Genomic DNA, 14289 nt, shown 5'->3' on the forward strand with positions numbered 1-14289 from the left:
CCACTGCTCACCATTGCCCCAGTGCCCTTTAGAGGTCAAGTCAGGCATACGGAGTGGCAGGACACAAGATATAACCTTCCTGTTACAGCCATAACACCTTCCCTTTCTTTCCTTCGTCCCTTGGAGTGAAAAAAAGCAAAGAAAAAAAACACCACTCTATGCATACTCCTCATTATATTCCCTGGCCCTTTCCTCATTATTTAATTCTCCCTACCTCTCCCCACCCTTTTCTTTCTTTACCCATACTGCCTTACTCTTTATACCCACAGTAACAGCAGTAAAAGCTAGAAGTTAGAGCTCATGGTGTTCATTTCTACTGTAGGTTCAAGTACTGTATTTCAGGTACTTTATAATGTTGTACCTAAAAATTTCAATTAAAGAATCCTTTAAGGCAGGGGTCCCCAACCCCTGGTACCGGTCAGAGGCCTGTTAGGAACTGGGCTGCACAGCAGGAGGTGAGCTGCGGGTGAGCTAAAGAAGCTTCATCTGCCGCTCCCCATCGCTCACATTACCGCCTGAGCCATCACCCCACCCCTCCCCGTCCGTGGAAAAATTGTCTTCCACAAAACCCGTCCCTGGTGCCAAAAAGGTTGGGGACTGCTGCTTTAAGGTACAGAAGCCAGAAACCACAAAAGGCAAGGCTTTGGGGAAATTTCTGGAAGCAGTCCATCGTGAGCATAAAATTCCTTTGTAAAATGCTTTTTATACTCCATAATATATTTGGTTTTAATATAAAAATATTATTTCTCCAAATCCTTACATAAAATCAATATTGTAGGAGGATATAACATATCTGCTCTGTGGCTTTGGATACACCTCAGAGTGAAACAAATAATTTGACATGTGCAGTGCTGCTTCTCTTTAAGCGTGCTTATCCAATACTGCTTGGCCCAGCATCACATCAACAGTTGGCAAAGCACATCTATTATTAAAAGAAATTCCTCTCTCGATTTTTATTTTTTTTTGTGGTATGCGGGCCTCTCACTGTTGTGGCCTCTCCCGTTGCAGATCACAGGCTCCGGACGCGCAGGCTCAGCAGTCACGGCTCACGAGCCCAGCCACTCCGCAGCATGTGGGATCTTCCCGGACCAGGGCACGAACCCGTGTCCCCTGCATTGGCAGGCGGACTCTCAACCACTGCGCCACCAGGGAAGCCCTCTCTCGATTTTTAATTTCTCTGCCTCATGCTTAATCTTGGGTCTACATTTTCTAATATCCTAAGGTCCTTGATTTAACATCTTTTAAAGTTGTTATGAATCTTGCTCAATCTTTGGCCTTTTAATATTATATAACCTTTTTACTGTGAAGGATAACATACATATAAAAAAGTACACAAAGTACTTTTCTGAATAACAAAATAATTGTTATTCAGGTTAAGAACCAAAATAATATCCTCAGAAAGTCTCCTTGTGTCACCTCCCACATACTACCCCTTCCTTCTCTATCCTGATTTCAATTACTATAATTTAGTTTACCTGCTTTTGAACTTTCATATAAGTGGAAGCATGCTGTGTATACTTTTACTTCCTATTTTATCACATTACGTTGAAGATTCATTCTTGTATCTATACTTAGAGCATTTTTGTGGCTGTATAGTATTCTATTGTACAAACATGCCATAATGTGCTTACTCATTCTACTCTTAATGGACATTTAAGTTGTCCTCACATCTTGGCCATTATGAATAATGTTTATATGAACATTTTGTTCATATGCATTTCTGTTAGGAATGGAAATTCTCGGCCATAATGAATGATGTTTATATGAACATTTTCATAAGAGGCTCTCAATGCACATACATGTACATGCACTTCCGTTAGGAATGGAATTCCTCGGCCATGAGGTCTGTGCTTCTTCAACTTTGGTGGATAATCTTAACAACTGCTCTATGTGGTAGTATCAATTTACACTCCACCAGCAATGAATGAGGGTTCCCCTTGCTCCATATCCTTGTCAAAACATTATTAGATATCCTGGTAGGTGTGTGGTGGCACTGCATTATGGTTCTAATTTTTACTTTCCTGAATATTAATGAGGTTGAGCACTTTTTATGTTTATTGCTACTTGGATATCCTCTTTTGTGAAAGCCCTTTGAAATCCCTTCCCTGTTTTTCTACTGGTCTATTTTTCTTATTTATAGAAAATTCTTTATATGTTCTGAATACAAGCCCTTTATTGGATATATGTTCAGCTCTTCTACACTTTGCCTTTTCACGTACATAATAGTATGTTTTTGGTTTTTTGTTTGTTTTTTTACATAAATGGAGAATGCTTTTTTTGTGTGATTTATTTTTGGCTGTGTTGGGTCTTCGCTGCAGTGCGCGGGCTTCTCGTTGCAGTGGCTTCTCTTTGCTTCAGAGCATGGGCTCTAGGCACACGGGCTTCAGTAGTTGTGGCACGAGGGCTCAGTAGTTGTGGCTTGCAGGCTCTAGAGCATAGGCTCAGTAGTTGTGGCACACGGGCTTAGTTGCTCCGAGACATGTGGGATCTTCCCGGACCAGGGCTCAAACCCGTGTCCCCCACATTGGCAGGCAGATTCTTAAGCACTGCGCCACCAGGGAAGTCCCATAATGGTATCTCTTGATGAACAGGGTTCTTAATTTTAACACAAAAGTTATTAACCTTTTCCTTTAAGGTTAATGTTTTTGCTCTTTGGCTTTTCATTACTGCCTTATGTGAATTATGGCCTAACACTGCTACACTTCTGAATTACCATCTCAGACATTTTTGTATTCTTGTCCTCTTAGAGGAGTCAGCCAAGCATGGCTAGTGCAGCCAGCACTCAGTCAAGGCTCTGGGTCCTTATTTGACTTTGCCAGCCTTGCTCCCTTGATATCCTCATGCTTTGAAGGGAAAACAGGGGGTGAGGGGGATAGAGTTCACTGTGTAGCAGAGTGACATCACAGCCTGACAACACCTCTTGTCCTAAACATCACACTTAATGTAGTCTAAGATCATGTCAGCTGACACACTGATGACTCACGTTGAGCTTTCAGCCTAGAATAACCCTAAACCTTTTCACATACCTGACCCATCGTGAACTTGCTCTTTTACACAAAAATCCACAACTTTCACAGTTTAAACGTATTTGATGTGGACCAATATTTCTATCTTTAATGTATTACTCAAAAGCCAATATGCAGAAATGATTTGGAATAAGGTTAAATGCTAGAGACTGTCTAAAGAGCAATCCATAATTGGTGCTGCCAAATGGTTCTATAAAATGTTAGTAAGTAGACTCTGTGATGTGTTTCTGGCCACCATCCTACATCTGGCCTTTTTCACATTTTTAGTCAAAAGCGTGAATAAAGACACTGATGCCCTGTGTATCAGATCATGGCTGATATGACATTAGAAGAAACAGTAAAATAGAAAACTGAGCAATTTTCTTTTCAATCAAATTCCATTTTTATCTTTTTCCACTCAAAGTCATTTTGGCAACTGTTAGCAATAGAATACCAACTAAATAAACGTTTCTTAACATTCATTACTTTCTCTTTTATATAAACTCAGCCTCCCACCCCTTTCTTTTCCATTAAGAGAATTTTCCATTCTCTTTACTGTTAAAATTTCATACTTAATCCTCCTGGAATTTTCTATAATTCTGTTTTTTTCCCATTTCTAAAGTGTTTGTTGCACTTGTTCATACTGCTTAAACTTCCAGCACAGCAGTAACCTGGGGACTTCCAATTCTGTCCAGACTTTTTCATATTGCCTGTACACTGTCTTACCCTGCACACACTTCCTGAGCTTCCACCCAGCAGCTGAATCAGAAGAACTGACCTCCTTTCCTTGTTGGAGTCTCACCGAGTCCCTCCTGAAAAAAATTTACTTTGAGGCTAAAGTGTCAAGCTCAGCAGTAAACAACTTTTATCACCCCTTCAGCCTTGAGTTCTAAAGTCAATTAGAAAACACACAGGCAGCTGTTAATCTGGGCGGGGGCGGCGATGAGGGGTAAGCTTCTCTCCTGTGCAATCTCCCAAAGTTGGCCTCACTTGGCTAGTTGGATACTGAGATTGGATCAGGATATAAAAAACATTCTTGGGGGAATCCTTGGTAGAGGAGGAGGGCTGTTTCTGGGCAAACTGATGTGCTAACAGACTTCGAGTAAATTACTCAATCTCTAAAATTCTGTGCCTTTAATTGTAAAAAAGAAGGGTTAGAATAAGTTATCTTAAGGCCCTATTAAGGTTTGAAATGCCATTTCTAAGAGCTTTGTGTTTTCTTCTAGATTGTTCCAAGAAACTTCTTGCCAATAGAAGGGTCATATATTTTGTACCCTAAGCAAATACAAGATAACGCTATATTCTTTCCCTAAGAAGGAATCTGTACCTCATCACACATACACAACCTACTGCATTCGACAAGTAAGATGAGAAACAGTCAAGGTCAGTTTATCAGGAAGGGTTGGCAGGAGACAGCTATTTCGACACAAAGATTTTAATATACAGAACTATTAAAGTACTGTAGGACTGAAAAGCCAACAAGGGGACACTGAGGTACCCTAGCAAGAAGCAGTTATCCCTCCGAAGGCTAAGGAAACAAAAGGAAGAGTGGGGATTATTACAGTTTAGAAGCTGGGAGAAGGAATCCCCCAGAGCTGGACCCAGACTTTTCCAGTAGGAGTGCTGGCCAGCTGGTGATCATATTTCTGAAGGAGTGCAATAAGGCTGTTTCTAGATATGAGGAAAAACTGTAAACTAAAATAAACTGCTGCTACTCAGGCCTACTGTCACTGCCAGGGTGATGCCAGGGCTGCAGGAATGTAGACCAGGAAAAGGAAGCAAATGGTTAACAGGAAGTCCAACCTTATTAAATATAGAGCACCTCTGAGTCCAAGTTTCAGTCAACCAAGTACGAGTTAACACTTTAGAGTTAGAAATTTTTTTAGAATACACCCAGATAAATAAATGTAATCTGCTCTATTGTTACCTTCTATCCTCCTTGGCCTAACCTACTTACACTCCTTTCTCACACACACTACCCAAATTCGCAATGATATAAATTAGCAAACTTTTGTAATTCTTTTAGAGGCTAGGCTATTTCTGACTAGGTCAGATTTTTGTCCCTGTCCTGAGGAACATGAAGAGATCTGGGCCTCATGGCAAAAGGTAATAGAGGTACGTCTTGAGTATAAACACCCTTTGCAAAGCAACTGCCCTGGGAGAGGTTATTACAAGATCTTCAAGCAAGAGAAGCCTAGTTTTCTCAGACACGGAAAGCAGCCTGCTTCCACCAAGAAGGAAAGCTCAGAATGACTGGGGTTTCAAGATTCTCAGCTCTGTCCATTTAGATGTTGCCATTCCTAGTTTCAGGGAACTACTCTTTTCTAGTCAGTGTCCTAAATGAGACATTGACAAGGCTACGTAATTCTAATACCAGCACAAATAAATCTGTGTTCAATTTTTAGCTTTGTGGCATGAAGTAAAGTGCTATAAAACCATAAAAACTCTTGATTCTCTAAGACTTGATCTGAGAGTTTAAAGACACGAGCTTGTCATTTCCTTTCTGTTAAGTGTTAAGGCGCTTGGTCCCCCAAGGCACTTACTTCAGAAATCGTTTAATCACAATCACACAAAGGTAGTAAGTTGATTAATTATGAGGCCAACACATGCCATGGATTACTAGAATCTTATTTCCCATTGGTAAGGAGCTAAAGAAATGACCAAACCCAAATCACATCTTTGAAGGTCCCCCCACACCCGCCAGGATCCCATTCTGAGTAACGATTTCTTATATATCAGTCCAGTCAAGAGACCAAAACCACACCAGTATTTTAACAGATAATTTAATGTAAAAAAATTGCTAAGCAGATGTTGAAGAACTGAAAAGGCAAAAAGGGGACACTAAGCATCAAAGAAGTAGTAACAGTGGGAAGCACCTATCACACCTAGGACAAGGAATAGAGCAAAGAGGATTACTACAGCTTAGAAATTTGGAGGAAAGACCCCCATGCACGTGGGACTCGGATCTGAGGAAGGGATATTGAAATCTTTGAGGGGGTTCAATAAGGCTGGTTCTAAGAGAGTGGAAAACTATAAACTGCGACCAACTGTTAATGCCAGGGTGGGGCACCATCACTATGGTGAGACAGAGGAAGACAAGAATCAAACAGAAAGCAGCAAGTCGTTTTGCCCTCCTCTAGCCTTCCACTCCCCTTCCCCTATAGGCAGGGCCTCATTGAGGCAGCGAGCTAGTAAAGAAGAAAAGTGGTTTAGAGGTTCTGCCCCAGATTCATAGAGCAGAGTATATAAGGGTGGTATGAAGCCTAGAGATGACACTTTAATAATCTGCAGTCCAGAGGAAGCAGAGAGTAGCTGCAGAGTTAGGCTCACTGATTATTGAAACCATTAAAGGATGTATATGGCATTTTGGTCTCCTTTCTGCACAGTGCCTGGTAAATAGCAAGAGCTTAATAAATGTAGCTAGTAGCGCTCACAGAAACCATCACACAGTTAAATAGAGATACCATACTTCCAGTTGCATGATTCTCTGCTATTGCCACTGGGATTCCAACAACCAGGTGCTCCTGTCTTTCTCCATTCCCACACAGTGCAAGTGGACAGGGGAAAAGTGGAAAGAAACGCAGAGCAGTACCGAGGTAAGAACCATGACAGAGAAAACAGATGACCAATTGAAATTATATTTGGGGAGGTTAAAAAAAATGACAAGCATAGTGAAAAAGCATAGTGGATTAATGGGTTTACCTTCTGCCTAGAGAACTATCAGATAGTTGATCTGATGAGATCTAGATGGTTTTCATTGTTTCTACTCAATGAATCTGTAGCCGTGGCTTAGGGCAGCAAATAAATACTAGTAAAAAGGTTATCTAGATGGGCAAAGCTAACCCAGATGGAGAGAATGGGTGGGTTAGGCTCAAGATAACTGGTTAGGCCCAAATCAGGATGGAAGTGAGTGGCACTTACATGGTCTTGTGTCCTCAGCAGTGCTTAGTTCAGACTTTTGAAAGTTCTACAATTACCTGGGTTTCCACCCCTTGTAAAAGTCATACTTAAATGGAGTGTTTAGATAATCATTAAGTTTTCAAACCAAGCCAGATTTGGCAGAGCCAGGATTTGAGCTTAAGTCTGTCTGACCCCAAAGTCTGTCTCTTAACCACCACAAACATGAGGTTCCTAACTACCCTTCACCCACAGATGCCACCATCATTATCGGAATGGTCTTCACTTATTTTCCTCTTACCAGTACTAAAGATGGACATCTGAGATACCTAATTAGTTGAATTAGGCCGACTGAAAATTAATTTTAAAATAATTAGGCCTATTGAAAATTAAAATTTAAGGATATAATGTAATTATCAACTAGTTACTTATTTTCCTTAATGGAGGAAAATTACACTCTTGAAGACAATAACACTAACATTATAGTCAATAAAAGTCCTGTGTTAAGACAGCTTTTCTCACTTAGGCAACATCTTCCTAACTCCAATTACAAACTTTCTTGAAATGAACAATATCAAGAAAGTCTGATGGGTCAAGAATAACAAATTGTGTAAAACTGGTCTTATTCTTCCCCCACCAACCAACAAGGAATTTTATGATCTACTGCTGATAGGGTGGAAAGCAGTGTGAAAACATTAAAACTTTACTTAGTTCCTAAAGATGGCATATTTTTCAGAAATTGACCAGGGCTTGTGTCCTTTCTTTAACCTAATCACATATATGTGCTCAAAGGGTATTTTAAAACTCATTTTACACAGCCTGCTCTATTCGCTAGCATGTCTTCTCTGACCCTCTGCTCATGTATTCTCTGAAATGCTTTCTATTCTCTACTATACACCTTTAACTCCATTTATTTTTCAAAATACTCATTCTTCAAAATCCAGCTCATGTCTCTCTCCTCAATGGATGAGGCCTGTAAGATGGTTTCAAATAGCTGTATTTTTAAGGCTTGCCTAAACATGATACGATGGCATCTCCTCAAGAGAGAAATTTTAGAATTTCTGAGCTAGAATTGCTCAGGGATGAGCTAACAGTCTACTCTCGTCTCCAATAGGCAAAGTGCCCTTACCCCTTACTGTAACTTATCTCTAAGGTCTCTTCCAGCTCTAAAATTATGTCTTTATGGTTCTATCGATCTAAATACTCCTTCAAAAGGTGTGAAATATGTGTAGAAACCATTAAACTCTCAAACGGTAACAGAGTTCAGTCAGTTATAACTTATACTGTAAGATCTGAGGCCAAGTGCTCAGTTCAGGTCAGAACAACAAGGATCAACTCGGTTTACTGTCCACGTCTGTGGACTGCACCGCGGATGACGGGTTCACTCGGGCACACAGTAGGCCCCAATTCCGGACAAAAGCCTGTTGTACAACCTCTCTATCCTAACACCAAGACCTGGCCCTTACTGGTTGCTTTATCGTCTAGAAACAAATCTGGGTAAAATACCTCAATCAGGCACCACCCTCAGATGCGCGCAGCGACGGGGACCGGACGATGATGCGGAGCAGTGATGCAGGTGCGGTGTCCACCTTGTTTTCCTCCCGGAGCCAGTCGGAGCCGTCGGAGTCCTCGGCACCGGCTCTCCGACAGCCCCAGGTGCCCCAATCCAGCAGCCACCCAGCTCCTCTGCCCCCAGTTGCCCGCCGCGACCCCACTCCCTGGCTGTCCGCCCCGTCGTCCCTTGCCCCTCGCCCTGGGGCACTTACCATCCCAACACCAGGCCGGTGGTCACGATGAAGCAGGTAAAGACCACCGCGATGTAGAAAAGCGGCGAGTACTCGTAGAGCGTTACTAGAAATACCGCAGCCATCAGGGTCTCCTAAGCTGAGCCGGGCTCCAGCCGCTGAGCCCAGTCTAGACCAGCCGGGCCCTCTCGGCCAGGGTAAAAGCCACTACGGTGCCCCGGAGCGGACAAACTTTGTAGATCCGCACTAGCCTGGAGCTCCGGCAGACTAGTTAGGGGTAACCTCGCGGGCTGCGGGAGCCTGCGTGCCAATCACGAGGCGGCCTACAGGGCTCGCCCCGCCCCTCCCGCTCCCGTCCAGGGTTATTGGCTTCGCAGAGGGGCGGGGCCGCGACTCGCACCGCCCCCGGCTCACGGGCTTGGTGTCCAGCGAGCGTCTTGTTTCGTGGTCTGCCCCAGCGGTACGCGCTTGTCTGCGGCAAAGTCTGAATAGATGTTGGTGCCAACCCCGCCCAAGACTCAGGTAGTGTTTTCTGATGCCAGAGAGAGGAGGCACAGTCCGAAATCCACGTCACAGAGTCAAAATCCTGAGATCCTGCCTATTAGATCTGAGGCGGTTGTGGGAGGAAGAGGGCGGCTGCATCTACAAAGTAAAATAACCCCACACCTACTCTTGTTTTATGTACAAAACTTACAAATAGGCACTGTACGAAACACCAAAAAGAGTCTCACAAGCAGTTTATAGGAGCCTTGTCAGCCTTTTCAAGTTGGATATAATGCTAGAGGAAAATTAGCATTGGGTGTCAAGATTCTCAGAAATAAATCAACTGTCCTCCCATATCCCTTTCTTTTTTTCCTCCCCCATACCCCTCAAATTAGAATTAGATATTTGAATATTTTTTGCATTAATTTTCACTTTAATAATAATTTTAAATATGTATTATGTGTATGTGTATATATGTGCATATATATACATATATACACTTGACCCTTGAACAAACGCAGGTTTGAACTGCACAAGGTCCATTTATAGGTGGATATTTTTCAATAGTAAATACTATAGTACTACACAGTCTGTGGTTGGTTGAATCCGTGGTTGAGGTATCGCAGATACCAACTAAAGTTATACCCGTCTCTCTCAACACTTCCACTGAGATCTCATGGGTTTGCGTTTGGTCCCAAGGCCACACCTAGCTGCCACGGAGTCAGGGAAACGCAGCATCCCCGCTACAGATCAAGGATTTGTTACCACGGAAGAAAGGGACAAAGGACCTAGAGATAGATAACTAGTAGTCCCTCCACACTCCCAAATCACCAGTAAAATTACTGCTGGAGGAAGATGAGCTAAATTTGTCCTGTGGCTTCACCTATCCTTTGGTGAATGACAACGTATTGGGTATTCTCTGGAGTAGTGCTGTGTGAGAAGCTTGGTTCAACAGCATAATTTTTTAAATTAATTAATTAATTTGTTTATTTTTGGCTGCATTGGGTCTTCGTTGCTGCTCACGGGCTTTCTCTAGTTGCGGCGAGCGGGGGCTACTCTTCGTTGCGGTGCGTGGGCTTCTCATTGCGGAGGCTTCTCTTGTGCAACAACGTAATTTTTTTTTTTTTTTTTTTCTGTACGCGGGCCTCTCACTGTTGTGGCCTCTCCCGTTGCGGAGCACAGGCTCTGGACGCGCAGGCTCAGCGGCCATGGCTCACGGGCCCAGCCGCTCTGCGGCATGTGGGATCTTCCCGGACCGGGGCACGAACCCGTGTCCCCTGCATCAGCAGGAGGACTCTCAACCACTGCGCCACCAGGGAAGCCCTGGACATTTTTTTTATTATTATTAAAAACAACACTGCAGTGATATTCTTAAAGCTAAATCATTTCCTTGGGATAAATTTCCAGAGGTGGAACTTTTGGTTCAAAAAGTATGTATGTCTTAAGCCTTTGAAGAAACACCATTCTCCAGAAATGTTGTACCAATTTATGTTCCCTCCCTTTTATCCTCGGTTTTGTCATCATTTGATATTGTCACTTAACAAAATCTTGGCTAATGTGAAAGGCAATTTTATTTCAATAAACAATGAAGAATTTTCATAATGGAAACAAAAATGTAAGGAGTTCCAAGTGAAAGTGGTATATTAAACATATGCCTATAAGTTTGCTCTCTCCCAAAACTCCACTAAAACTACATCAAAGGGATTTTAAAAGTAAATCAACAAAAACAAGAACAGGAAATAAAATAACAGCAGCAACATATTGGAAGATGGAAAACAGCTGAACAAGGATAATTCACTAGCCAGGCTATTAAAGCCAAATCCCAAACCAGCAGTGGAGAAATAGACCCAACCTGACTCACACCAAAGAATTCTCAGAAAAAAGAACAGGAACTGACACAAATTTAAGACAAGCCCTTATTTTCCACTTGGATAACTGCTACAACCATTGAAACTTGTAACTTTATTTCCAACATAGATTCTTTCTAGTACACTCTACACAGTGCTGGCAACATTTTTTTAACACACATATATATTTTTAAACACGTCTTATTTCACTCCACTGCCAAAACTTCTTGGTTGTCATGCTATATGTCCTTGAGAATGAAGTTCCAAGTTCCTTATTTAGCATATCCATCTCTCCATGACCCAGCTCCCACTTACCTCTTACTTATTCATTCAGAAAATGTTTATTGAGGGTCAGATATGTGCCAGACACTGTAGAAAACAGTAGGGATACAGTAATAAGCAAAAAGTGAAACATCTCTGTTCTCATGGAGTTTATCATCTAATGGAAAAGACAAACATTAACCAAAGAATCTTGAACAAAATATAAAGGCAAAATTATAACCGCTATTAAAAATAGGTACATGGAGCTATGAGAGTAAATAATGGGGAAATGGGGAATATAAGGAAGATCAAGAAAGGCTTCCCTAAAGAACAGATGGTTGACCTGAGAGCTGATGGAAAGAGGTTTACCAGGCAAAGGGACAGGATGGGACAAAAAGCATTTAGGTCAGAAGCTACAGCATGTGCAAAGGCCCTGTGGTGGGAAAATCATAGCATACCTGAGGAATGAAAGGCCAGCATGGAGAGGGAGGAGGAACATGCTATGAGATGAAAATGGAGACATAGGTAGGGCCCAGATCATACATGAGTCTTGCCATTTTAACTACTCAAATAACCTAAGAGCAATGAGAAGCCTCTGATATGACTGAAGAAGAGAGTTTTATGGACTGAATTGTGTCCCCTTCTCAAAATTCGTATGTTGAGGCCTTAACCCCGCAATGTGACTGTATTTGAAGATAGGGCCTTTAAGTAAGTAATGAAGGTTAAGTGAAGTCATAAAGGTGGGATCCTAATCTAATAGGACTGGTGTACTTATTTAAAAAAAAAAAGACAAGACACCAGAGATTGCTCTCTGTGTACACGTGTGTACAGAGAAAAGGCCATATGAGAACACAGCAAGAAAGCAGCTGTCTAAAAACCATGGAAGAGAATTCTCTCCCGAAAGACTGCTGGCACCTTGATGCTGGGCTTCTGGCCTCCAGAACTATGAGAAAATTTCTATTGTTTTAGCCACCCAGTCTGTGGTATTCTATTATGGCAGCCCAGGCAAACTAATATAGGGAGTGACATTCTATTTGCATTTTATTTTATTTTATTTATTTAGTTTTTTTGTGATACGCGGGCCTCTCACTGCTGTGGCCTCTCCCACTGCAGAGCACAGGCTCCGGATGCGCAGGGTCAGTGGCCATGGCTTACGGGCCCAGCTGCTCCACGGCATGTGGGATCTTCCTGGACCAGGACACGAACCCGTGTCCCCTGCATCGGCAGGCGGACTGTCAACCATTGAGCCAACAGGGAAGCCCCTATTTGCATTTTAAATCAATTACTTTAGCTATTGTGTAGAAAACTTATTGGAAGGAGGCTGGGATGGATATAAGTGAATATGGAGGTACAAATTAATAGATTCTTTCAAAAGTCCAGAGAAGAAATATTGGTAACTCTGATTAGGAAAGTGATGAGGACTTGCAGTGAAGTGGATTATTAGTTAGAAGTGATTTCAACTGTGAGTGACTAAAGAAATAAATAAAAACAGTATCTTACTTGAGATAGAAGTTTATTTCTCTTTCAGGTGAAAGTCCAGAAGTAGGTAATGCAGGACTGATACAGTGCTTCACAGTGCAAGGGACCCAGGCTTCTATTTTGCTCCACTATGTGTAGCCCCCATTCCTAAGGTCACCTCATGGTCCAAGATACCTGCTGCAGCTCCAGCCACCATGTCCAGATTCCTGCTAGCAAGAGGGAGGAAAAAGAGGAAAAATGAGACACCATTTCAATTTAAGGAAACTCTAAGGATATACGACACATTCTGTTGGCCAAAATTTAACTGGAAGGGAGGCTGGAAAATACAGTCTTTGTTCAGGGTGGCTGTGTGTCCAGCTAAAACTAGAAGGCTCTATTACTTACAGAAGGAGGAAACAGTTTGAAGGAGAGAACTCTTGTCACAGAAGTATACAGAACCTAATGATGCATTGGACATGCGGCATGAGAGTAGCAGGAGTTGAAGTTTCTGGCTTCTTCTACCAGTTGAGTGGATGTAGCTGTCATTGACTGAAATTAGACCCTAAATCTCCAATCTCTCACCACTCATCCCTGTTCCTCTTCTCTCATTCCCTCCAAATACAAATCTTAGACCTATGGAATTACCAGTCTTCTAAAATACATTAGAGATGCAGGTATGTGAGGCCTGAAGCACATACCATTTGGGGGGCCCGTTCTAGGAGGGTGAATACAAAATCACAAACAGAATTAACTGTAAGGCCTTGAAAGGGGCCTATGCAAGCAAGTGGCCCCCAAACTTAAACTTCATTCACTTTAGGGTGCTTTAAGCCTCACCTTTACTTCATGTATCACCAAGAAAAAAATTGTAAGATGCCACGATTGCTAGGTGCATCCTGATTTCAGAGAAGTTAAAGTGTTGGGAGGAAATGAATTTTGAAATCAGTGAAAGAAAATATTTGCAGATTTCAGAATTGGCCATTGTATTAGTCAGGGTTCTCCAGAGAGGGAGGGAGAGAAGGAGAGGGAGAGAGGGATTCCCACAGTCAGTTCAGCCGTCTATAAGCTGGAGGGCCAGCGAAGCTGGTGGAGTAATTCCTGTCCAAGTCTGAAGGCCTGAGAACCAGGGGAGTCAATGGTATAAATCCCAGTGCAAGGGCAGAAGACCACTGTGCCAGCTCAAGCAGGCAATCAGGAAGAAAAAGGGGGCGGGATGGGGGGCGATATCCTTCCTCTGCCTTTTGTTCTCTTCAGGCCCTCAACGGATTGGATGATGCCCACCCACATTGGGGAGGGATATCTACTTTGCCAAGTGCACTGATTCAGTGCTCTTCTCATCCAGAGACACCCTCACAGACACACTCAGAAGTAATGTTTAACCTGAGCAATACGTGGAGAAGTCAACACATCAAATTAGTCATCACAGCTCTGTACATATGCTCTTCCCTTTGCCTGAAAAGCCCTTCTTCTTTCCTCTTCCCTCTCCTGGCGAACTTTTAGCCATTCTTTTTTTTTTTTGCGGTATGCGGGCCTCTCACTCTTGTGGCCTCTCCCATTGTGGAGCACAGGCTCCGGATGCGCAGGCTCAGCGGCCAT

At 42.6% G+C, this 14289-nt stretch overlaps 1 protein-coding gene across 2 annotated transcripts in view; it reads right to left on the bottom strand.

Moving 5' to 3' along the window:
• The window catches only part of CGRRF1 (cell growth regulator with ring finger domain 1), a 30774-nt gene extending 21868 nt beyond the window's left edge, over window positions 1-8906 (bottom strand). The window contains exon 1 of one of the 2 annotated variants that reach the window (XM_079913120.1): window positions 8669-8906. In XM_079913120.1, coding sequence (XP_079769246.1) covers window positions 8669-8772 — 104 coding nt within the window. In that variant the 5' untranslated portion in view covers window positions 8773-8906. Of the gene's footprint in view, window positions 1-8408; window positions 8632-8668 lie in introns of those variants that run through there. The other variant, XM_079913121.1, reaches the window with a different exon arrangement.
• Window positions 8907-14289: the final 5383 nt, after the last annotated feature.

Source organism: Stenella coeruleoalba, assembly GCF_951394435.1.
Source record: "Stenella coeruleoalba genome assembly, chromosome: 2".
Lineage (NCBI taxonomy): Eukaryota > Metazoa > Chordata > Mammalia > Artiodactyla > Delphinidae > Stenella > Stenella coeruleoalba.